The sequence below is a fragment of the Antrostomus carolinensis genome, unplaced genomic scaffold (assembly GCF_000700745.2).
Source record: "Antrostomus carolinensis isolate BGI_N321 unplaced genomic scaffold, ASM70074v2 scaffold32613, whole genome shotgun sequence".
In the NCBI taxonomy this organism is placed as follows: Eukaryota; Metazoa; Chordata; class Aves; order Caprimulgiformes; family Caprimulgidae; genus Antrostomus; species Antrostomus carolinensis.
The window spans coordinates 14,997-41,792 of NW_010305167.1; the positions used below are offsets into that span (position 1 = coordinate 14,997).

The 26,796-nt window shown below is 41.2% G+C and overlaps 1 protein-coding gene across 1 annotated transcript in view; it reads right to left on the reverse strand.

The window, feature by feature from the left end:
* RAVER2 (ribonucleoprotein, PTB binding 2) overlaps positions 1-25,192 on the reverse strand; it is a 26,033-nt gene extending 841 nt beyond the window's left edge. The window contains exons 1-10 of the mRNA XM_029084204.1: positions 25,154-25,192; positions 21,185-21,658; positions 16,611-16,802; positions 15,356-15,482; positions 14,111-14,196; positions 10,547-10,651; positions 10,260-10,371; positions 8,890-9,119; positions 7,240-7,351; positions 6,327-6,472 (exon numbers count right to left, since the gene is read on the reverse strand). Of these exons, the coding sequence (XP_028940037.1) occupies positions 6,327-6,472; positions 7,240-7,351; positions 8,890-9,119; positions 10,260-10,371; positions 10,547-10,651; positions 14,111-14,196; positions 15,356-15,482; positions 16,611-16,802; positions 21,185-21,658; positions 25,154-25,192 (1,623 nt within the window). The remainder of the gene's footprint in view (positions 1-6,326; positions 6,473-7,239; positions 7,352-8,889; positions 9,120-10,259; positions 10,372-10,546; positions 10,652-14,110; positions 14,197-15,355; positions 15,483-16,610; positions 16,803-21,184; positions 21,659-25,153) is intronic.
* Positions 25,193-26,796: the final 1,604 nt, after the last annotated feature.

The following is a 26,796-nucleotide window of genomic DNA, read 5'->3' on the forward strand; positions in this document are numbered from 1 at the left end:
CAGGAATGGGTTTTTTTCATCAAAACTTCAACTAAAACTCCTCACTTTGATACACAGAGAGTCCTGAGTGTCCCAGAGTCGGGTTTCTGTAAGGGCACAGGTGACCTAACCCTGCCCCTCTGCCAAGGGCTCCTTGGGGTATGTGAGGCTCAGGCTCAACCCCTTTGGGATCCATCAGAGCACAGTCCATGCACCCACAGCACCAGAAGCTGTACGTACCCGTTAGAGCCCGACCCCCTCATCAATGAATCCGATCACTTCTCTCTTTCCTCAACCATGTCATGAATTTCATTACCAACAACTTAAACACTCACCTTGTTCTAAAAGAATGAAGCATCTGCCCTGTAACAACCACCTGAACCTGATCTCGCTACATCCTGCTCCACCCCACCTCATCTCCTGGGTTAAATCTGGCTCCTAGATTAGAAGATTTGGGGTTTTGGTCCATGTTGGAGTGAATATTTTAGAAACCTTAACGTGTTTCACAAACCAGGACACTCATTCCTTAATCTAAAGAACAGCTGTGCTGGCCAAACATCCTGAGCCCGACACCTCCCAGCAGTTCTCGGAAGCAGCCCTCGCTAATTCACGTTCACAACACAAACCACCCTCTGCTAAATCCAATGTCACTGCAGCGTGCACTTGTCTTTATCAGAGACAGGAATCTGCTTGAGGAAAGACACTGAAGTTTCTCCCCTCTCCTCTCTCCTGCACTTCTAACAGCCGTGGGGATGTCGCACGTGTCCTGTGACCTTCCACCGCGTCCTGGCTGGCGTGGCAGAGTGCAGCATCACCACTGTGGGCTTCATACAAACCTCTGACCGTGCTCCTTCTGCACCTCGGAAACGCAGCTCACACAAGCAGGAGTAAAACAGGTTGCAGGGTTAAAGCAAGAGCACACACATGAGCACACACACTCCTAACTGATACAGAACCTCCTGGGGACCAGTCTGTGCCCTCTGAGCTGAGATTTATCTCTCGATTCCAGGAATGGGAACAGCACCTCACTGCAGGGGCAAACTGTGCTTCGGTTCAGTCAACGCCAAGGGAGCGACCGCTCTCCTCCTGCCTTTTATGGTGTCTGGCATTAAGACAAACTTTCAAGCAAGCTGCTCAACATCACCTCCACAGACAAGCTTTAGACTGGAAATAAACTGAGAGGAGGTGTTCACAGCTCAGTCCCCACAGTGTCCCCTGCTCTTGTCACAATTTCACTCATTTCAGCTGGGGAAGGGTCTGGAGCACAAGTGTGCTGAGTTCCCTTGTGGCTGAGGGAACTGGGGGTGTTGAGCCTGGAGAAAAGGAGGCTGAGGGGAGACCTTGTGGCTCTGTGCAAGTCCCTTGGAGGAGGGTGGAGAGAGGAGGGAGGGGGGTCTGTTCAACCAAGGCCCAAGGGACAGGCCAAGAGGAAATGGGCTCCAGTTGTGGCCAGGGCAGTTGAGATGGGCTGTGAGGAAGAATTTCTTTGCTGAAAGGGTTCTGAGGCATTGGAAGGGGTTGCCCAGGGCAGTGGTGGAGTCCCCATCCCTGGAGGGATTGAAGAGTCGTGTAGACACAGTGCTGAGGGACATGGGTTAGTCGGGGACTTGTCAATGTTGGGTTCATGGTTGGACTCGATGATCTTAAAGGGCTTTTCCAATCCACTACAATTCTGGGATTCATTTCCAGTCATATCAGAGCTGTTAGGAACATCTGCACAGAGCTAGAGATTTCACCACCCAGGGAAAGGTGTTCAGGCCTTGGCCACCTTTACCCCAAGACACATCAAAGCCAGCTCCAGCCAGGCCTTTTCTCCTATCCAGGAGTCACAAACTGCTACAGTTGTGTGTTCCTTCTAAATCCCCTCCAAAAAATGGGAATCTCACACCACGTCTGAGATGTGAGTTTCCAAATGCCAGAACACCACGTGCTGAATCCAGCTACTAACCTCTGCGCAGCAAAGGGATTTAACCCCGCGATGGAGGAGAGCCGTGCGGGACGCTGGGCCCCTAAGCTCTCCCAGATCCCACTGCTGCCTTCAGCTGTGGCTCCTCTCAGCGTGCCTGGACACCATGAGCTGTGCTGGAGGCTGGAGAGAAGCTCGGCCTCCCTCCAGCAGCGCTCCAAGGGATTATCATCACCGCTCCCATGGCTGCATGGCTGGGGCTGGACTCACACAGGCAGCAGCTTGTTACGCTTCCCTGCAGCCACTCCAAAACAGATGACAATCTGGCTTTGAAGTTCTCTCCCATCAGTAAAAACTGAAGAAATGTGATTTACCTACAGCGTGGAGTATCAGCTCCTCAGGACTTGTAAAGATTTGGGCAATGAGAAGACCTGTGCTCAGAACAAAGCTTTTATCCCCACTGTCTTGGCCTGTGTTAAACCAGCCTCCTGTTAGTCCAGGCTCCAGCCTCCTTGAAGCTGCTCCTCACAGCCTCCATAGCATCTCCCTATCCCTCCTGCATCTTTTATGGATGAAACTGTCTGCTGGGTCCAACAGCCAAAGGAAGCTTTGCTCAGGGAGTCTGGCTGAAGTAGGCTGCACCTGACATCTGTTACAGATTTCAAACGAAAGCCATTTTAAAATGGTTTTTCCACCCAGGATCCAGTTACCAGTACTACAGAGTGGCACCTGGACGCTGCTGTGACTTGCTAACTCTGCTTCAGAGGTTGTATCCACATGATACTCGCTGAAAAACATCTGCAAGTCAGGCAAAAACCCATCTAAAACCAGTGCAAACCACCTCCTCCTCCTTTGTTCACCTCCTACTCTATCTGCCCACTTCAAGGCACTGTTGCACACTCACCCTCACAGACACCATCCTTCCAAGAGGTTTGTTCATAAACATCCAGCCTTTCTTTGCTTGTGGGTTTTGGTGGTTTGTGGGCAGTGAGGAGCACTGATCTCCAGGGTGCTGGAGGGCTCTGAGGGGGTCTGGTGCTGCTAACACCCTGCCCAACCGCTGCTTTGATTTATCACATCCCCCAGGAACTGTGTGTGATCCTGAGCAACTCAGGATGCCGAGGAGCGTGGATGCAGTGGAAAAGCTCTGCCTTGGCTTGTTGTGGGTCCAAAGTCCACTCGGTGGCAGCATAAGACAAATAAGAAGCGATTCCACCAGCAGCTGCCTCTGCAACCACTCAGCTGGGTCCCTCCTCTCACCTTCTTTACTGGGTTTTGTGGAGGAAGCTGCAAGCTGCCTGGCTGGTGTGATCCCTGGGCTCCACTGTAAAGCGCAGGCATGACCTGCAAGCAGGTACGGTAGTCTGGGTAAGATCCACCTGTAGATTCCTAAACGCAGAACGGGATCCGTGATCAACCAGAAGTGGAAAGAAAATAGGTTTAATAATTCATTTTTACTTGCTATAATAATGAGCACTCGGCAGATCTGAAACTGAGTCAGGCTCAGTTGCACAAAGGAGTGTACAATTCCCAGCAGCTCAGGCATGCAGCGATTCCTTCAGCAAAATGTAGGATATGTGTCCAGTTCTGGAGCCCTCAACACAAGAAAGACATGGACCTGTTAGAATGAGTCCAGAGGAGGCCACGAGGATGATGCGAGGGCTGGAGCAGCTCTGCTGTGAGGACAGGCTGAGAGAGTTGGGGCTGTGCAGCCTGGAGAAGAGAAGGCTCCGGGGAGATCTTATAGTGGCCCCCAGTACCTGAAGGGGCTCCAGGAAGGCTGGGGAGGGACTTTGGACAAGGGCAGGGAGTGACAGAGCAAGGGGTGATGGCTTGAAAGTGGCAGAGGGGAGGTTTAGATTAGATATTAGGAAGAAGTTCTTCACTGTGAGGGTGGTGAGACAGTGTCCCAGGTTGGCCAGAGAAGCTGTGGCTGCTCCTCCCTGGAAGTGTTCTCGGCCAGGTTGGATGAGGCTTTGAGCAACCTGGTCTAGTGGAAGGTGTCCCTGCTGCTGGCAGGGGGGTTGGAACTGGATGAGCTTTAAGATCCCTTCCAACCCCAAACCATTCCATGATTCTATGATTTGGGGGATGGTTTACTTTACAGAATTCCTTAAAAAAAAGAAAGTGTGCTCCTCGCTGGTCACAGAAACCTCGGGCGATATAATGGCCTGGGCAAGAAACAATCCTTCAGTGGACTCACTGGGAAATAACAGTATGGCTGTTTCTCAGGAGGAGTATTTTAATACACTCCTGAACTTTACAGGTAACTTCAGATTGTGAGATTTAAGAGAGAGGAATATTTATGCCAGATCTAATCAAAAGCATGAGTATGAATCCTGGAGAGTAACTGTGCAGGGATGCTCTGCAGAAGGTGACCATGCAGTGCTGCCCGTCCCGTGCTCTCCAGCCCCTTACTCCTGCAGTACCGACCGCAGCAGCCACTATCAATGAACAAAGCAGGGATCCAGACTCCAAAAGCACCTTTACAGCTGATGGAAGTAACAGCCAATGGAAGAAAATGAAATTATTTCTCACCTCAGAGGCTTCATTTTCAAATTCCTCGACTCTTGCCTGGGTAGAGTTATATGCCTGAGCATAATGCTGATACCACTGCTGAGCAGCCTCCTATAAAGGAGGAAAAAACCTCTTCCCATTAGCTGTCTACTAAGATGACTTTAAATGAAAACAATTCTGAACAGCCTTACTGGACATGAGAATGAAGAAAAGGCAAAGCTCTCCAAGAAGCATCACAACATGTTTAACACCAGTGATAAAGCTCCAACCAAACATTTAAAACTACGTTAAGTGCTTAGAAGATACACAAGGCACCAGCATCTTGGCAGTGGACACAAGTACGATGTCATCTCTGCTACATGGAAGGAACAGGCAGTACAAATACAGCTGAATGATGACATGTGGCATCATCTCTGCACCCAAGTGACATCATTTGAGTCCCTCATATTACTGAAGGTAATACTAGCAATGCTAATACTACAGTACTACTCATTTTTTTGGACAGTATTTGAAGGATTTGGGGTTAGGAACTGCCTCCAGGAGATATCAAAATGAATTTAAAGCCAATATTCAAGATTCAAAGCAATATTCAAGACTATGTCAGTACTTACAGGAAACACCCAGCACAACAGCCCACAGGACATCTCTCTGGCTTCTCTAGCCCACAGCTGCCACCAGATCTGACCTGACTAGCAGATGGGTCTGACCCCTGGCAAAGCTCCCTGCTGCAGCCACCGCCGTGCAGTGACCCCGTCCCCTTCATCCCTCTTGGCCCTGCTCAGACCCTCCTAACACAACACAGGCCCCGTGCCCACCCATGCGCCTGCTCTCAGTCCTCCAGACCCAACCAACTCCCACAGCAGCCCTGCTCTACCCCAGGAGTTCTGCAGCAACACAGATTTCCTTGCCAAGCAGCCTAGGAGAGCAGAGCACAGCTTGTTTCTGTCTCCCTGCCTCAGGAAAAGAGATCAGGAGACTCTGGGGAGGAGGTGATGGGGACAGGGCTGGAGGAGACCTACAGCAGAGCCAGGGTGGGTGTCTCAGCGCAGACCCAAGATTTTTACACAGATTACCTGATGGCACTACAGTCCAGTATTTGATTTGTATACAATTAAATTGCTACACAGACTAGTGATGGCTAATGAAAACATGGAAATGTTATTTCACAGTGTCCCAATGCCTGGGAAACCCAGTACTTGCTCTCAGTAGTGCAACACTCTCCAGACGAGGCACAGCCCTCCACCTTAAAGGTCATGCTCTGATCACCAAATGGGGCAAAATGTGACGAAATCCCATGCAGCAAAACCAGCTGGCAGACTGCAAAAATTCCCCAAACGATACAGGAACTTCTGGTAGACAGAACACACTCTTCTCTGGGATTTAGCCAAAGTTTGAGAAAACTTTAAAACTTCTTGGGAAGGGAAAGATAAAAAACTTCATGGTTTTGAAGACAGACAAAAGCCAAGCTAGATGTGATGAGAAGTAATTTTTTAGCTGACTACAGTGAATTCTGAAGAAGTAATCTTTCAATGGTTCTGGTACTGCTGCAGGGAAAGTATTGAGGCTTTTTTCCACTGGCATTAGGCGTCTGTTGGGCTTAATCTAGTCTGTGCACTGAAAGAGATAAACTATCAGTGAAGAGAACCTTCAAGGACCTTCAATCTGAAGAAATGGGTGGGCTTTGCTTGTCAGGAAGCCTAGGAACCACTGAAGAGTGGTTCATGATGTTGGGCAACACTGTTCCAACTGCATCCAGGGCTATCAGACCACATGTGCACCAAGAAATGTATTAAGAATACACAGAGAAAAAATAATGAGAAACTCAGGGAGGGGAACCTCTGAGCAGATCTCTGCCAAAAATCCTGCTACCAGAGCTCTGAGGGTCAAACCAGGTTTTAAAAGAAAGGGCCGCAAATCAACGTACCTGTGTGTATTCCCCATGCTGCTGAGAGTAATTAAAATAATTTTCCATTGCATGTTGTGATGTAGTTCCCTGAGACACAGCAGCATCCACGATGTTGTTGGGAAGCCCGGTCTGCTGTGGAGGACTAGAGGCTTTGCTGGCAATTGCTGTTCATAACACAAAGAATACAGGGTTTGTATAAACTGCATAAATTAGGTTACACTCATGTTTAGCAATGTTCTGAGATTACAACAGGAATTTCCTACTTCAGCTTAGGCTGTGCTCAAAATTAATCAGTGCTACTCTACTAATAACTGAAAGGCTTTCTAGAAGTTTGTCTACATTAGTGAGCCTGTATAACTCTGAAAATTTATCCTTCCCAATTAGAGTTGGGGCTGTTCAGCCTGGAGAAGAGAAGGCTCCAGGGAGATCTTATAGCGGCCTCCCAGTACCTGAAGGGGCTACAGGAAAGCTGGGGAAGGACTTTTCATAAGGGCAACTAATGACAAAACACAGGGAAATGGGTTTAAACTGAAAGAGGGGAGGTTTAGATTAGATATTAGGAAGAAGTTCTTCACTGTGAGGGTGGTCAGACACTGGAACAGGTTGCCCAAGGAAGTTGTGGATGCCCCCTCCCTGGAAGTGTTCTCGGCCAGGTTGGATGAGGCTTTGAGCAACCTGGTCTAGTGGAAGGTGTCCCTGCTGCTGGCAGGGGGGTTGGAACTGGATGAGCTTTAAGGTCCCTTCCAACCCAAACCAGTCTATGATTCTAAAACATTAAGAACAGGTTACATCATTGCAATTTTAAGACAGACTACAATATTTCATTAAAGAGAAATGCTGTGGTAACTGGAATTACTTGCCAAACAGAACAACAATTTGCCACACTCTGGTCAAGGAAAATTGCAACTAAAACCACTGATTGTTTGCTAACCTGGAAGACATATACCAGGCAACACACTTGCCAAATTCAAGTAGGGGTTGGTACTAAGACGGATTTCTTTTGGTGGTTCTCCTAGCAGCGAAGTCTGTTTTTTCAAGGGAGTCTGAAAAACAAAGGGACGGGTCAGTGTGTGTTATATTTACACAATATTCATCCAAAATAAGGTAAGTGACCCAGCAGGATTTCGAAAAAAAGCTTAGCCCTGTGAAATGTAACAGGAAAACTTTGAAAATAAATACTGGGGACAACTGGCTGGACACATTGTCTCTAATTTTTAATTTTTTTTTCAAATAATTTTGTAGGAATGTTTCTCTTTCGACTATAAGTTACTAAAGGATATTTTTAAAAACCAAACAAACAAAATAAAAGCTTTTACATTCAGGTAAAGGAATAATAATCACTGTAACGACTCCAGATGCAGGGAGTGAGCATTAAGTACATGGCCAAGACAAAAACAACTCTTGTCACCCAGAGTCACAGGCACCTAAAGGACAAAGGAGCCCTGGAGTGGAGAGATGACACTGTCTGCAATCTGCTGTTACAACACATCTTCCTTGTCTTGTCAAGGAAGTGATTTTTGCAAACTGTGCCTCCTGTCTGCTGATGCAGAAAAGGAAACAATTAAAATATCCACCAGGATTTAAAAAAATAACTTTTCCTGATAAAGAATATTCGTAGAAATAAATCAGTTATCTGGACTTCCAATGGTTTAATTCCATTTCCTTTTAACTAAATGAAATGTGGAAATAAAACACTGGTTTTATAGATGTTTACAGATACACTCTATGTATTTTATCCATATATACATCAGTAAAATTCCACTTCATCACAGTAAAAAAATAGTTTAAAAATGGAAAGTGTACTTTCTGAAGTAAAAATCTAACATATAATCTAATAATTTCAGATGCTTCAGAAAGTATGCAAGGAAAATACAGATCTGACCTGAATTAAGAATGTTTCCACCTAAATATCAAAGTATTTATGTATATTATTAAAAAAAGTAAATTCTGTAAATGACACAAAAAAACTTCTGAAAAAATTAGACCCTTCTGGTTCAACTTCAACGTCATCTCATCACCCTCCCACCCCCCACCTTCAAAGGAATAAATATAAAAACTGATACAGACTAAGAATATGTCAGCTATGGTTAAAGAAGGTACAAATTAAAAGCAGAAAATTTACATACACACACACACATATATATATATATACACATACACACATCCCTCCCACCTGGAAAACCAAAGGCCCTACATACCACCAGAATTGTTTCTGATTAGTCATGAAATTCAACCACAAGTTCAATTTTCAGTCTTGAAAAGGGACATTGCCCTTGAGATAATTTCATCATCAAATACTATGAGGCAAACACATGGAAAAAGAAACCCTCCAGCACTGTAAAAAGCTTCCTTTGTTAATTCATTTAGACCACCAAAGAGCATTATTGTTCTCTCCCTATTATTCATAACTGAAATGACCTTAAAAAATGTCTCACAAATGATCCTATGATCTAGCAAATTTTATAGTGAAGAGCTACAATAAGCAGTTGCAGTTAACTCTTAAGCATGTTAAAATAAAAAAGGAGAAAATCCACTCACAAGGAAAAAAGAAAATAAAATATGTGTAGTCCATGTTCCTTACCCCCAAACTCGTATCAGTACTTTTTAGTTGATTGTGTTGTTTGGCATGTCCAGCCCGCAAAGCTCCAGCAGGAAGATTTGTTAAGGTCTGATGATAAGGCTGTGATCCCGAGACAACCGCTTCGGCCGTCGATTGTTTATCTGGAGCGTTATTTTGCCCTGGTATAGCTTGTCCAACAATGTGCTGATTGGGAAAGAATGGCAACATGCCCATCCCTGCTGCTGCTGCTGCTGCTGCTGTTTGAATTGGAGTCAGATTAGATGTTGCAGTCAACCATAAATGGAGAAACTTTGCTGTTAGACAAGATTTATCAGTTCATTTTGTTTGTGGTTTTTTACTAAGTGATGAGAAAAACATTGAGAGATCTATTTTACAGCTGGCCCAGAACACTGGATTCTGATGATAGTTTTTATTCTTTTACCATCCCATGAGTAAACAACTCTATTTAAATCTAATACAATAGAAGAAAACTCTGACTTTTCTAAACATTCATTACGATAATAAGTTATTTAATGTTTCCTGAAACTTTCAAAAGACCTGTGAACAACATCCTAGAAGATCCTGTATTGAATAGACAGGAAAAACCCCACCTCAAGTGGCATTAGTAAAATTCTTTTTACAAACAAAAGAGATAGAAAGTATTATCCAAAATTAAAATCTAGACATTCACAATAGGTTTCTTCCCCACCAAGCCCAAGCTTTTCCTTGCTCCTGGTGACTACCATTACTCAGAGCACATCCAGAACTGCAGAATACAAGGCTCTCAGTGGAGGAAACAAAAAAAAACCATGCACTAAGCAGTAACTGATCTTTCCTCATAAAAACTAAGGACATCACTGGCACAGAAATTTGCATTCAAAATTGACATCCGTCACAGACTGGTTGTTAAAGCTCTATTGCTTAATTAAATGAACATAAAAACCCCTATTTTTGGTGCCTCTTCAGCTACTCAAATTAATCTGCTTTGAAACAACCCCCCCCCCTCCAAATTTTGGTCCTAAATAAAACCACATTCCAAGTGTACTAAAAACGGGAGTAACTGAGCAAGCAGAATATTTAACAACCTGCAAATACTTAACCAATGCTGCAGTGTATTCTTTCTTCCCTGACAGATGAGAGAAGCCAGGTGACAAAGCAAGGTATTTCGAGTTTGTTTCCTGCTTAAACCAGCAGGTTACAGTTGGTTTTATAGCTATATAACTTGTTACCTTGCTTAACTATACAGCTATATAACGTGCATTATTGTCCAGCTCTCTGCCTGCCTTACTGTGCAGTGCTAAGGTTCAAAGATGTTATTGCTTTTGTTACAGGGTGCATCATTTCAAGCAGAGCATTTCTACTGATTGGGTAGGAAATCAAATGTCATTTACACTTAAGTGCTTCTCCACGGGTTCCCATGCCTGAGCTCACTGATGGCATTACCCCTATTCCCAGTACTGTCTGAAGCAGCATTGTGGGAGGTTCTCCCAGCAAACCAGGTTTCTGTAAGGAAGAATAGAAAACTGTGTCAATGATTAAAGTCATCTGTCTGTAGCTATTTCTTATAACTTTCACATTCAATACACTAAACTGTTAAATTATATTAGATTTAAAAGAACAAATTATTTGTTTTAGCAGTTATAAGAATATCCAAAGCCAGCTGAAGTGATGACCTTACACTATTAGCCTGAATGTTCTCAATCTTCATCAGCTGCTGCTGTGGCAGTGGTAGGTGCGCAGGGCTCTGCAGCAGTAAGTTAGATGTACTCCCCAGAATTGAACTCTGAAATTAAGAAAAGAAATGTTAGTTGACAGTCATGGAAAGCAGTACATTCTTGAAACTATTTCAGATGATACTGCTTAAAGAAATTTAAATTGGTTAATACAGCAAAGGAAAAGATTTCTTTCATAAAACTAAATTTTTGCTTCATTCATAGAAAGTTATTTCAAGTTCTTTTAACCTCTCTTCCACCTAGCCCTTTTTTTTTTTCACCTCACAGCCACCAGTACGCTTTCAAAGGATCAAGAGTATACTCTAAATACAATCCAGACTCCATTGCAGCCCTTGTGCATAAGCCAACAGGGAAAGCTAAATGTGTTTGAAGCCTCTGCAGTCAGACTGGATAGGGGAGTTACCTACCGTGCCAATAAGAAAGATGAGACACGAGGACTTCAGAGGATTACGAGCCCTACGGATAAGGACTCCTTTTTTTGCTAACATTTGCATTGTAATTCTGATACATAATCTCTGCCAAGTATCTCCACAGTTTACAGGACTCGGCTGTAACCAGCAGGGACTCTCATCCCTTGCTCTACAGTTACCAAAGGGTATCTTTATCTTCAAAGAGGAATATCCAGATATGTTTTTCCCTCCTTTTTTAGTGGCAACCATCTACATGAAATTCTATTCCAGAAGCATTCAAAAGCTGACAAATCTCAGTGCCTACAGATTTCTGAGTCTGTAAAATATTAATATTTTTCATTTAAAAATTCTGGATCCATTTGCCACCAGAATTGAGCCACTTCATTAACAACTCTGGGGCACCACGTTCAGACTCTGCTACTAGTATATTCAGCATTAGGTGCTCTAGCTAGCACAGTGGCTTAAAAGAAAACTTATATCCTCTCTGGATCACAAAACCATGTTATGATTCATGCTAGCTGAACAGAGACTTCAAACTATCTTTCTGGCAGCAGCTCCTGAGCATGATTTGCCAGGCAAAATATAGGTTGCTCTGTAAACCTTCCTGTACTGCAGTGTAAGAATAGATATAAAGGACACTGACTGTGTCAAATCACAAGTACAGTCCTCCTCATTTTATTTTTTTTTTAAATCTCCTACATAGGAAAGATCACCAAAACCAGGTAATGAAGATGGAAACCAAAAAGAAGCCAGCTCTCCTGATGCATGGCTTTGCAGATTTCACAGCCTCCTGCAAAACACCTCACAAATATTTTCAAGCCTAGGTTGTATCTGTGTGTGATAGGGTCAAATTTCCCTAGGGAAAACCCTCTATGACTATAATATAGTCTTCTGGACTCAGAAATGTGCAATATAAAACAAAAAGGGTCATATCTAGATTAGTTATGCATCTGCTATTTTAATTGTCTTGGTGATTTCCAGTAGAAATTATCCAGGGCTGTTTATTGTCACCAATACCAGTGGTTGTTCCTTCTAAACTTGGTTTAAGTCAACAAAGAAAATGAATTAGTTCAGTTGCAAAACCTTCAGAAATATCAGAGTGGAAAATCAGGTTGGTTAGAACCCTCAAAGAAAGTTTCTGGGTTAATAAAGATTTAATAAACTGCTGGATGACTCAGGAAAACACATCACTGAGAAAGTTTAAAATGTGTTGCTTTGGCACATGATAACTGTATCAAAGAGAAATTAAAAGAAAGAAATTGAAAGTCATGCTACCTCCAAGAGCTGAAGGACTACTGAATTAATAACCCATTTGTTCAAATTCCCCTCTGTTGAATCTTTTATTATCAATTATTTTATAGTGTTGTGGCATAATCATCCTAAAAATACTGTTTTTTTTCTCATTATATTACTTTACAAAATCTTGAATATAAAAAAAGCAAAACCAAGATACACAGGAAGTTGAATCAGCGTGTGACTGGGGAGGTGGGGAGAGAGTCAAGCCAAGACACTGTCTGTTCCTCTATCTTGTGACAATACTGAATTTCCAGACAACAAAAAGTGACCTGGTTCTCTGGCTTTAGAGAATACTCTGAAATAAATCACTGAATAACAGAACAATGTGCCTAATAGAAGGAACTGGGATAATCAAATCACTGTCAATAAAATTCAGGCTATTAGACCAGGTTTGGAGCTAATTAAATGAGGGGAAGCTCCCTGGAAGAGAATTAAGACTTCTAAGTCTCTCTAAAGAGAAAACACTAAGTTGTTTGACCACAGCACTCTTCAGCCAAAAAATATTGGATCATCATCAATCACACTGCTAAACTGTGTAAAACATGCTCGTCTCCAGCTGCGAGCAGAAAACATTCCCATTGCCTTCCAAGGAAGCAAAGACTCCCCAAGACTGAAGAGAGAGCAGCAGTAACTAAATAAACCAATTGAAAATGTCATTTAAATAAAAGAAGTACAAGCAAAGAATGATGTATTCTTTCATTTTACAGGACAAAACCAACTCATTTGATGGGGCAAAATTAAGTAGTAGTTATGCAAAATGAATATATTCACCTACCAGCTTTTAGAAGGAAAAAAAAAAGGTAAATATACTTGGCACAAGGAGTATCTCTGCATTTTAATTCAGTCTTTTTAAAGATCTATAAGTCTGTGTTTGCCAAAAGAACAGTAGAAATAACTACTAATATTTAAGGGGATTTTATTTTTTAAATGTGAATTTTTGAAAAATCAGAAAGGGTAAATTAAAACAACTGATGCCAGCCCCTCGTAGGTAGTTATGAAAATCCCTGCCATGAATATTAAAGGCAAATTTTTGCTCTTGGCAGAGCCAGAGAAACCTCTGACAGAATCTCAAAACAAGGCGGAGGCCAGGCAGGCTGCTGGCCAAGTGCACTGCTGCAGGGAGGAGTTCTGGTTGTGGGTGCTGCTCTAGCACATTCTCAATTTCTAGGGCAAACTCATCCCAAATATTCTATCCCAAACTCACACCCAAATTATCTTTCAGAAATTCTGGTGTCCATCTGGAACTACAGATACTCTGAGCACACTTTAAACAGCTTATAGCTTTGGGTTTGGTTTGGTTTTGGGGTTTTTTGTTTGTTTGGGTTTTTTTAATTAAGAAATAACATCTGCAAATCACTATTTTTTATGTCACATATATCACATTTTGGTCCCTGCAAGCTTTAAAATTAAGATAATGATGCTAAGCTTGTTAGTTTGAATAAGATAAAACAATCAAGTCTCTACAGGAAGTGTGTATGAGTAGCTCCAAAAGAAATGGATGTTCTGTGCTCCTCAAGCTCTAATTAAAAGAGGATATTTTTTTTTGCCAATAATGGCAAGTTGTCTCTACATTGGCAAGTGTTAGCAAATCAAAAGCTCAGTTAAGATAAAATAACTCACTTGTGGATAGTAAGCACAGTCTGCTCTTACATACCCATAGGCACTTCATAATAAGAGTGCTTTTCTTAAAGACAGCTTGAGCAAGAACACTTGATTTTAGCTCTAATTTCTTAAAACTGAGAATAATTTCACGCTAAGCTCTCCACAAATACCTATTTTGACAACAGTTATTTTGTCACATACCTGGTGAACTTTATTCAACTGCAAAAAAGGTGGGCCAACTGCTGAATTTATAAGGTGAGTTAAACCTGCAGATGCTCCAAGAACTGCTTTAGAAACACAAGAAAAAGTTGCAGCGTTTTATAAGTTAGGCAAGTAAAAATCTTTATAAGATTATTCTAGATCTATATATTCTAGTCTAAATCTTTATAAGTTATTCTGTATTTTTTAGATTTGGTTTCCATTAAACTTTCCAGTGTACTAAAGGTCACTATAATGAAACTTTCAATACAACCAGCTTTGATCTGCAATTAACAGCGTATGAAAGATCCAGCGTACTCCCAGTGTGCTCCTCTGAAGCTGAGAACTTCACTCAAAGACACCGAAACGCCTGCAGGTGATTGCAAGCCCAGAGCACTATCTGAAGTGCTTTCAAAAGTCAGCATTAGCTGAAGTGTTTCTTCACTAAAGTGGTCACTTCACACAACTTCTGTGTATCTTCTGGCCACAGACTGTCACAAACTCTTTGCTGTCCCCAACTTAACACTTCCAATTATCTGTTCTTGTTCCTGTTCCTAATACTTCCACCATTTGACATGTGCTAAGTTTATTTTTCATATGTTTATTCACATTCATCATAATGAGCAGACAGAGAAATGTCTTTGGATAATGCTGTTAGGAAATGCTGTCTTAGCATCCAAGTGAATAATGATTTACATTGGAATCAAGAGGAGAAAGATTCAGACTGCCAAATTCAGATCTAGCATAAAATTTAAACTTGCTGTTTTAATGATGTCTGCAAAAGACATTTCATTTTAAACCCATTTCTCACATAAACATTCAAAGACCACAGAGTTAAGATGAGGTCATTTTTAGGTAACACTAAATTCTACCCAAACGCAAGAGCGTTGCAATTCACCTCTTGCTTTTGCTTTCATGAAACATAAAAGTGTCTACACAAACACAGTGAAACAGTGTCTGCACAGATTTTAAAACAGCATTCCTGCGCCTCTCCTTTGCTGAAAGCCTTGTGTCACCAAGAACACTGGAACAGGTTGCCCAGGGAAGTTGTAGATGCCCCCTCCCTGGAGGTGTTTAAGGCCAGGCTGGATGAGGCTTTGAGCAACCTGGTCTAGTGGAAGGTGTCCCTGCTGCTGGCAGGGGGGTTGGAACTGGATGAGCTTTAAGGTCCCTTCCAACCCAAACCATTCTATGATTCTATGATAAGAACAGGGTTTCTTTTTTGAACTCTGTTTTAAAACCACTTACCAGGTTTAACAGCATGTCCACGCAACTGGGGCTGCAGCAGCATTTGCAACATTGCTGGATTATTAAAACTTTTCATAATCTGCACTGGATTTGGTTCTGGAAGCAAGCCTTTCCTGTTGTTCCTCATCTCCAATTAAGAAAGATACAAAAATGTTAGAATCAAGAGTAAACAAAGAATAACATTTAAATTCCTCAAACTTGTGTGATGGTAAGGTACATATTTCATTTTACAGAGGAAAATAATCCAAATATTTCCTTCCCTGTTTCCCACTCCTTTCCATGCTCCTTCAGCATAAGGAACAGGTTGCCCAGAGAAGCTGTGGCTGCTCCTCCCTGGAAGTGTTGAAGGCCAGGTTGGATGAGGCTTTGAGCAACCTGGTCTAGTGGAAGGTGTCCCTGCTGCTGGCAGGGGGGTTGGGACTGGATGAGCTTTAAGGTCCTTTCCAACCCAAACCACTCTGGGATTCTATGAAACACCTTATTCTCCCAAAAACATCACATCTCCTTTTTTCCCCTTAAACCAAGACAGTGTTAGCAATAAAGGAGGATATGAAAGGCACTGTGAACTTGAACACCACATGCTATCTTGTAAGAGCTCCGCTCATCTCTTTTATAAAGACGTGGGCTAAAGCTAGCTGAAGTAATGAGACTGTTCTGCTTCTACTTTTGAGACAGCTTCATGTAGCGCTTATCACATCCAATTTTCTAGGAAATAATTTGATAAGACATGTGGGTGTAAAAAGCTTTCTTCTATATCAAGCATGAAATTAAACTATTTCTCCTACCTTGAAATTTATCTTAAAATTGACAAATTCTTGCCTCTCAGTTTTAAACCAAGTTTTAGCTTGTCAAATGACTCCACTAACAGTTACTTTTGTTCTGAACTGGAACAATTTCTCATGCTGAAAATTAAATTTGCTAAAATGCCAGAGATACTGGCAGGAGGATTGGACTAGATGATCTCTTGAGGTCCCTTCCAATCCCTAATATTCTGTGATACCCAAGTATAAATTTGAGGTATCTTATGGCCATATTTTACCCTTCCTCCTTGTAGAACATGGCCACGCTTTTCCTAGGAAGGAGATTGGATTGGGATGAGTAGGTTAAAAATAATAATAATAATTTTTTAAAAGGCTAAAGCTTCCCAAAGTTTGGCTCATTTTCCTAACACAAAGGAGCTGAATCCCTCTGACTCAACTCAGGCTGCTTGAGGTGCCTCAAAATCATTCAGAAAACTGATTTGCAATTATCTTACCATCCTCTGTGCTGCTATAAGTGCTGCTAATGTGCTTCTGCCCGGCGCTCCCGGAGCACAGTACGACACCTGGACTCTCTTTCCTTTGATGGTGATGCCATCGGTGACTTCTTGGACTTGTTCAGCTTGCTCTGCAGTTTCATACTCAACCACCGCAAAGTCACCAATACAACTGTCTTCATCCTGAGCAAACTGAAACAACAGTTCACACCACACTGAACAACATGCAGAACCGCAGGAACTGCCTTGCAGTATTTTCACCTATCCCTTGCAAAATACCTCACAAAGAACTGACATCCTACGTTAACATCTACCCAAATCAGTATGTTTCTTCCTCAAACGTCCTAGATATAAGTTGAGTATCATAACTTCATATTAAATTTGGCATGTATGCTCTATCTACTTGATTTACCACCTTCACTTCAATCTAATCTCATGGAGAACCCGAGTTATGAAACTACCACATATTTTTCAGAATAAAGAAGGAACGAGAAGGAAATTGCAAATACAGCTGTATGCTACAATAATTTTTATTTTTATTTTGCAGGATAAGAATTATAAACTCATTACTGTTCAGTTTTTAAGCCTACAATAATAAAAATGTCATTCATCAGACTACATGATAGTTGTTGAAACATGTAACAATGCAAATTCCACTGATGTATACTCCCTTTTAGGAGAATATGAAGTCTGTGGTTGTATTTAATGCCAAGAGAAGATGCCAGACTGATCAATCAAGCAGACTGGAAACAGGCTTACGTGTCAAACAATGCTCTGTCCTTTGTTTGCAGAGTTTTATAGTAGAATGAGCAGATTTAAATCAAACAAAAAAAAGGGGTGAGACAGGAGGGAATAAAGCTTAGGCAAAAATCTCCAGTCCCAAAATGAACAGAAATGATATACTGATACTCGCTCTGATGTGGAAGAGAGGAAATCTCTAGATTTCACTGGATAAAAACAACTATTATGTCCCACAAACTTCCACTAACAACTGAAATATAAAATCTCAAAAGATTTTGAAGAAAAAGAAGGTGGTCAGATCTTTAACACCACTGTTAAAGAGCCTTTGGGAAGAGCTCTGGAGAACACCCATATTTTGATATATAAATTCACACAGATATGTATATGTTATGTATATATTTGTGTGTGTGTCTGTCTATGCGGAGAAGCATTATGTTTTATTTTGACATCAGTTTAGCTGCACTGGGAAAGACCTGAAGTACTCATGGTTTGCAGCTATGGAACATATTGTAGTTCCATGCACAGTTAAAAACTCCCTTAACACGTAGAAAGTGCAGCTTCTTGCAAACAGAGCAGGAATTCTTAAACAACCCAAGTAAAAAGGTACTGAAGAAAAGCCCTCTGACCCTATCTAGGTAACAGGGGAGACCTAGGGACAATTTAAAGGTGATATAAGAAAGGAATGAGGTTTTCTGGTCCACTTTGTTGAAACAAAGGACAAAATATGTTCCTGTAAGTGGTAGGAAATGCCATTTTTGTAAGTTCCATGTATAAGTATCTGGTTTCAGCTCTTCCTGACAAAACATTTCTACTGTCAACAAAGGAGAAATCAAACTGATTTCAAAAAATGGTAACTTTGGGGAAAAATATATGAAATAAACCAGAGTTTCATGAGTTCAGCTAAGAATTTTAGGTAAAAGATCATTTTTACATGATGAAATAAGGCATCAGTTACCCGCAAGACTAAGCCATGAAAGCAGCACAAGACAAAATGGTCACAGTGACCCTTTTGGAGGGACTATCTGAGTGCAGGAGTGGAGTGAAGACTGGACTGGCCAAGACTAGGAAATGGAAGGAAGAGAGAGACTGTAGCCATGCAGATATAAAATATCAAGAGTGTGAATTTAATTGTTTTTCTGCAATGTATTCATTCCTCCAGTTGTTGTTTCCAGGCAAAGTGCTCCTCCTAGTCATTCTCTATTGAAATTCCCTCCCTGCCCAGGTTTCTGCTGCTCTATCCTCTGTTTTTCTTTTATGTCTCTACCCATCACATCAGACCCCACTTTTTCCACGGTTTCTTGTGTCTTCCTCCCTTTCTTTTCTTTGTACTTAATTTTTAGGTCAAGTCACTCATAAAATCGTAATTAATTAGGACCATTGTGCTGGGAATTTATCCACAAATTTAAAATAAATTTATCCATTTATTTTTATTTATGTCTTCCCTTTTTTATCTATCAAATCTGAACTCCTTGTTTACCTACCTCCACCCTCACCCCTTCCCTCTCCAGAGGGATGCCCACCCTGTTAGCCCACGGGGTTCACCTCCATCACCCACCCATTATATCTGCAAACCAGCACCTCTGCTGCTTCTCCCCACCACCCCTCGAGGCAGAGCCTCCTCTACCAGTCAGTACCTGTTGGATGCCCACTGGAAACATGAGGCATGACTGAGAATAAATCACTTCTTTATTCTCTTGAGAATCACCCAGAATAAATCATAAGGTATCATAAGTAAACCTATTTTTCTTCTATTCTCATACTTCCACAATCTATTAGTCTATTACACAACGTGTTTATACAAGTGATAGGTAAAATGAGAATTTTCTTGGATATATTTTTGACTGGGTGCCTATTTTCTAATTCAAAAGCACACTGTTTAATTCTTGTATTCTACAAAAAAACATATATTTAGTATCTTTTACTGCATACACAGACCCTCCTCACCTACACCAGGTGAGACTCATGTATCATTACGATTTAAAAAGGAAGGTAGAAGTCAATTTTTAAGTGCACAGTAGGATACTGTTAGTGAAAATCATCAAAGCAGCCTGTTATCCTTTGAACTTCAGAATTTTTCAAGAATGTTGAAAAATTGCTGGGGGAGCTGATAACAGCCTCTGGATTATGTGACAGCTGGAAAAACACCCTGAAGTAAGAGACTTTACAAGATCAATCTCTTCAGCTAATTAGATAAAGACTGAACAAGTGACTTGATTACAGCATTTAATACCTTCTTACAGGAAGAAAATGGTGGGGAGCAAAGGCTCCTCTATCTTGTCATCAGTGAGGTGAAGCTGAAGCCAGGCACATTCGACTAAGAAAACAGACACAAGTGCAAAATAAAAAGGGACAGGCAGTTTCTGGAAAAAGTCACTTCCAATTTAGGCATTTCCTGGTGTATTTGGATCAAGCAAGTATAAGGATTTACTTTATTCAACTCTGAATCACTGGGGCTGGAAAAGAGCGCTAGGGAAAATGTGATGGCCTGCAGGTGGTTGGACTAGACAGCCTGATGGACCTTTTGGTCTCCAATGCTGAAAAACTCTGGTTACTTATCCCTGAAGATAATCCTTGGGCAGCCTTCTGAGATACTTAAGAAAAAAAACAAACAACTGAAATCATACCCAACTGTGTGACTATAAAACAAGCTTTCTTTCTGCACCACTTCCGTGAGCAATGTTTTATTTGTGCTCTAGTATCTCATAAGCCATGAAAATGTGTCCAGTTTCGGAGCCCCCAACAAAAGAAAGACATGGACCAGTTAGAACAAGTCCAGAGGAGGCCACCAGGATGATGCGAGGGCTGGAGCAGCTCTGCTGTGAGGACAGGCTGAGAGAGTTGGGGCTGTTCAGCCTGGAGAAGAGAAGGCTCCGGGGAGGTCTTCTAGTGGCCTCCCAGTACCTGAAGGGGCTACAAGAAAGCTGGGGAGGGACTTTTCATAAGGGCAACTAATGACAAAACAAGGGGAAATGGGTTTAAACTGAAAGAGGGGAGGTTTAGATTAGATATTAGGAAGAAGTTCTTCACTGTGAGGGTGGTCAGACACTGGAACAGGTTGCCCAGAGAAGCTGTGGCTGCTCCTCCCTGGAAGTGTTCTCGGCCAGGTTGGATGAGGCTTTGAGCAACCTGGTCTAGTGGAAGGTGTCCCTGCTGATGGCAGGGGGGTTGGAACTGGATGAGCTTTAAGATCCCTTCCAACCCAAACCATTCTATGATTCTATGAAGATGAGAAGGAAACCTTTACACTTGCAAAGGCTGGTAAGGATCTACCTCTTCTGTACCTGCAAGCTTTCCAAAGGAGGTACCACTTCTATCACTGGCAAGCCCAGTGATTATGAGATCCCAAGTTTACATCTTCTCCAGTTAGGAGATATTTGCAGAGATTTCTTAAATATATTAATTATATTCATATATACATATATTCTCCATCATCTAAACTGTGGTATTCAATATATATATATACTTGTGGTATTCAATACACTCTGGTTTTCTTTACTGAGCAATAAAACCATCAGCAACATTTACTTTAAAAGCTCTCTAAACTATTCCTACATTTATTTGCCATAAAATACATGAGGAGGGGATGTCTTATAAATATTTTATTGGGACTTCATGAGAATGGTCTCCTGCAGAATTCCCAGATGACATCAGCCAATCATTGCAAACCCAGAGCAATAAAGCATCTGTACCACATGACATATCGCAATGCAGATGCACAACCAGTCGTTAATCAAATGAAAATTAAAAGGATAAGACAACAAGCAGTGAAGATGCAAATACAGAACTACTTAAATCACGACCATCATCTTCCAAAACACACAAATTCAACATACCTGGCAGAAAATAGGTTTATACTTTAGTGAGAAAGCTTGGATCAGTTCTTTTGAATCAGCGGAGTCTTTTTGAAATTTATCTACACAAAGGCACTTGGAGTGAATAAGATTTGTCGTCAGCTGGTTGACATCCATCCACTGTGCAAAGAGAGTGCTCTCATCTAACTGTTTCCCTAGAAGTTCCAGTCTGGCCTTGGCAGCAGAGTCCTTCTTCATGTATTCCACAAAGCCATAGCCCTTCGAATGGCCAGTGGCTTCGTTATAGACCAAAAAACACCTCTCGACGTTGCCGTACGCACGCACAAGTTCCTCAAACTCCTCCAACGTCAAGGACACGGGTAAGTTGGTAACGCAGAGCAGAGCGTCTGTGGGTTGGAGCTGCACGGATATCTCTTTTCCCCGAAGAGAATACTGGTGAAATTTCCTAATTGCATTTTGAGCTTGATCTCCATTCAACAGAGTAACGAACGCTGTAAGAAACCAAAACAGGTTACATCACCGACCACAGCTTCTCTCTCCAGCTACAGAGGTAATTCCTGTACCTCTCCCCTGCCTCCCAAAATCCAAAACATTGGTTTTACTCAGGAGAATTTTAGAAGATCTAATTGGAAACATCTAACAGAGCTCTACAAAATTCCTATTACGTCCATTAAATTAAAAAGTCATTAAATCTATCTAATAAAAAAATTCATAAGTATAAGTCACAGGAAAAATAAAGAGTTTGGGATTTACCCAGAAGATACAACAGAGAGATGTGCTGTAAGGTATATTTTAAAGTTTCTGGACATCATGTGTAATTAACTCGAAGAGTGATTCTGTGAAACACAGACACACACAACCTCACTACTTGCAAAACAACAAAATTTGCTCCAGAGGGCTGGAGCAGCTCTGCTGTGAGGACAGGCTGAGAGAGCTGGGGCTGTTCAGCCTGGAGAAGAGAAGGCTCCAGGGAGACCTTCTAGCGGCCTCCCAGTACCTGAAGGGGCTCCAGGAAGGGCGGGGAGGGACTTTTTATAAGGGCAGGGAGTGACAAAACAAGGGAAAATGCCTTTAAACTGGGAAAGGGAAAGCTTAGATTAGATATGAGGAAGAAATTCTTTGGTGTGAGGGTGGTGAGACTCTGGAACAGGTTGCCCAAGGAAGCTGTGGCTGCTCCTCCCTGGAAGTGTTGAAGGCCAGGCTGGATGAGGCTTTGAGCAACCTGGTCTAGTGGAAGGTGTCCCTGCTGATGGCAGGGGGGTTGGAACTGGATGAGCTTTAAGGTCCCTTCCAACCCAAACCAGTCTGGGATTCTAAGTCTCACTCTTCATGCAGAAATACCCTCAGCATTGCCAGCCACTCGTGGACACAGGGTTGGGCACTGGGACACGTCTTCAATGCAAAAGGTGAGAAAGATCACCTGCAGAAAACTCAGCAAGTGTCTTTCTTCCAGAACAGCCTTCAAACCTCCAAATCTCATCAGCAAGTACCACACAAATCTTTAAGAAAAGGGCAGTGGATAGGACAGGCTGTTTCTCATTCTCTTTTAACTTTGCTGAGCTGCTCATCTTTATATTGATCCCAGAGCTACTTCACTTCCTTCCCCACCACTACCAGCAGAAGTTTTGTGCAGCCGTGGACAAAGGACAAAGAATCTTTACCAGTTCATCTTCTTGGAGCCAGCCAGAAAATGTTAACTTTTTCTTTTACATGTTAATAATCATTAGTTACAACAGTCTAAATGAGGATGTGTAATTAAAACCTGAACATCCACAGGGTGTTTTAAAGCAAGTTCTGGTCTGTGTCTATCTCATAGCAGTTTATAAAGCAAACAAAAAGAAGCAAGTATAATCCTGGTGTCATACACATAATATTTGAGATATCAGTTTTGCTGTTCCAGTCAAATTTAATGTTGTTATGCATCCTGTAAACAATTTGTTTGTACTAACGTACACACAACGCCTCTGCAGCGGGTTTTACAACCTGTCACCACCAAAGAGATGGATCATTCATCAGATAAAGATGAGATGGTGTGGAAATCTGCAATCTGGTTCTAAAACAGATTAAAATGTGCCTGGGTAATCTATATTATTTCACTCTCCAGTATTCTGACACAGCTTCACATATTTCTTTAACAGGATACTATTTAGTATTCTCAGAATAGTTACACAGAAGATATGGATGAAGTGATTTTTTAAGAAGTGTCACCTTTTTTACAAGAAAAATGATTCTTTTTTCCCCCCAATGTTTTGAGGTCGCTTAAGGCTACTTCCCTGAGTTTATCATCAATCTTCAATTAGTTTATGTAATCAAGTGAAAACACTGGTTTTACTCAGGGGAATTTTAGAAGATCTAATTGGAAACATCTAACAGAGCTCTACAAAATTCCTATTATGTCCATTAAACTAAAAAGTCATTCAATCTATCTAATAAAAAAATAAAAGCAAACAAACAAACAAAATAATTGAGGTCCTTACAGAAATAGTTTGCACTACAGTATGTTGATCCATCTTTTGGGTGGATGACTGTTCTGTTGTGTAAGTACTTACCTGGACAAGACAGAATAAATACAACTAAACACCCACAGACACAGTCAAAACCATTAGCAGAAATCTGGCTTTTTGCACAGCAAAAGTTACTAATACCAAAAATAATCTGCAATATAAAGAACATGAGTAGGAAGAGATTAGAGGCTTCAGAACTTTGCTGATTGTATAGTAACATGTTAAGATTCTGTGACATTAGGGCCTCCAAACACAGTTTTAAAGCCTTCATGAATATGGAGATCAAGTAATTTAATTTATCCAAATGAGAAGTCAAGAAAAAAATAAACTACCCATTTTCAGTCATGAAAATTTGCAGAAACATGCAATAAAACATACAAAAATTCACATGTATAGTCAAATTATTATATATATCTACGTATACACAGACACACATATGTAAAAAAACTAATAAAAACTAGTAAGTTTTTTTACACACAGTAAAAAACTAGTTATATATAAAAACACATAGATTAAAAGAAAAAAATCATCCTTCTCTTACTCTTTCCAAGTATTTTCAAATATTTCCCACCACACTGAGCACAGAAGTTCCATCTGTTGTTAGAGAGCAGACTACAGTACCTGACACACAAACTGGCCTTATTTCATATTCAGAAATCAAATTTGCAAGATAATGGGACAGTAAAGCACAAATTTTTGCTCCTTAGAGGCACGTGTCAAGAAACATCATTATCCTCACAAAATCCTGACATCAATCTATCACAGCTACCGCATGAAGATTTTGTCCTGAAAACCAAGGTTGCCTCAGGAGATAGCCCAGGCTACGGGATCTGGGGCGATCTGGAAGGACAGGAACATGTAGAGAAATATTTGTCTATTTCTGTACCTCCCAAGTGCTAAAAATCCACGAATCCCCTATTTAGAGAATTCATTTGTGAATGGAAGATCAGACTTAAATAATTCAGGATTTAATTCAGAACATTTCCTTCAAAGACTTAAGTATTCCTTTGATAAATTGCTTCTGGCTTATTTTACCTGACACAAACTCATCTGGAGCTCGGTACATTTTCCTCTGGTTGTGTCCCAGGCACGTGTGGTTTGTCCCAAGAGAGGCCTCAGGACCAGTTTTTCAAAGGAAATCAGTCAGTTGAGGTTAGCTTTGTCCCAAAGAGACATCACTAAGGGAATGCACCTGAGAGGTGCCACAGTGGACCAACCTATTTCTGGCTGACATGAGTAGAGTTTCCAACTCTCCACTGGCTTCAGTAGAAGGCGACAAACTATGAGGTGACAAACTGACCTTTGTGGTGACCTTCTACCTTCAGTAGAAGGTGACAAACAGTGGCAGCGAAAGAAGCCACTGAGGGACAACCAAGCTATGTGACAGCAGAGATTTGTTGACTTCATACAAGGCAGATGATGCTCCTCACTAGTTTCATCACAGAATTGAAATTTAGGACACTGGAAGATTTTAAATTCTTACCTGTTCTTTTATTTCTGTCCACATAACAATACTTGATTTCATAATCTTTAAATAAGTCATGGATTTCCTGAAAGAAAAAAAAGTACAAATAATATCAGATAAATAATTCACCATACCAAATAAGTACATAAATTCATCTTCATTTAAAAAAAATCAACAACCAAAAAACCTTCCCAAGAAACAGAACATCTCAGCATAGAAACACTTTCAAATATTTGTTTTTAAAGGAGCTGCTTATACTACTGAAGCAATGTTTTTATCTCATATAAAAAATTGGCTTACTGAATTTCATTAATTTACTTTTCATTATATAAAGTCACATAAACACAACAGGGTGTCCTGTTGACTGTCTTTCGATAAAGACGAACAACATCACAGTTCATTAAATAGCAAAACCCCCACAATTTCTCTGAAGCACAGCTAGCATAGTTAAAATGCCACAGAGGGAAGAAATACTGGCAACATCACATCACGCAGTTTACTGAGGGCAGGCAACGCTGCCATAAAATCCAACAGTTGCTTTAGTTTCCTGTAACTGCTCAAGTTCACTTTAGCAGATTTTTCACTCTTTTAATAATGAATATTCTTTTAACCAGCAGACAATTGAGCTCCGAATACCCCCTGGAAAGTATCCTCTATCAATTACTGCACAGATGCTCAACAAAGAATCAATCCCAAGAGCGTTATTTGCTCCCACTAATTAATGGGGAGAGGAGCAGGCGTAAAAGGTACCAGTGTAAGCACGTGCCCCACAAAAACCACAAACCATTACCAATTGGGTGGTGAGAATGCAGAGATGAACATTAATCATCTCCAAGAAGAAACCACGAGCAGTAACCTGGATCTGTGTTTTCTTTGTGTTGAATAAATCCCATACACAATAGCAAAAGACCATTTGCAAAATAATCAACCCACTTGGAAAGTTGAATTTCCAGTAGCCCAGTCTACTTGCCAGTTTGCTAATTTAATATATATATATAGCCTGGAGGTTAATTGGGTTCTCTGTGACTGGTATCAGGTGCCTACCTTTTAGTCAAGCAAACACCAATCTCCAGTTTCAATAGTTAACAGCTGTCAAATACTACATTAATAAAATATGGCAGCGTTTCTCCAGCTACCAGCCACCCTCTAATCAGATGTGATAAGGATGTGGTTTCTGAAAAGCAAAATACACCAGGCACAATGCAAAGATTCAAGTCAAGCAGATGATTTGACTGTGGACATCTCTCTAATGAGAATTAAGACAGTAGTTCACCCTCAGTCAGGAGAGGCTGAGAAGACACTTTGTGCACAGTTTTGTACGGTTCAGCTATATTGAGGCACTGAAGACCCTAAAGAAGTTATTGCTGCCCTCCATTTACAAAAACATGGCCATATTTACCTTTTTTATATCCTATACTATTTTACAAGAGTAACACTGGAAGTTTTATATGATGATTAAGTAGCAGGAAATATTCTTTCAATCATCTCTGAACATGCTTTTGAAAGTCGTCTGTGAATCAGGTGATTCCACATGATTTCCCAGTAACTGTTTTGCAAGTTGAACTGGGAGGGAAAATAGCCTGTAGTGAACGTATCTTCATGGGATAATCATGAGGTCTCATGTAAAAAAATTATGAGAACATAAGGAAGATTGAAAATTAAAA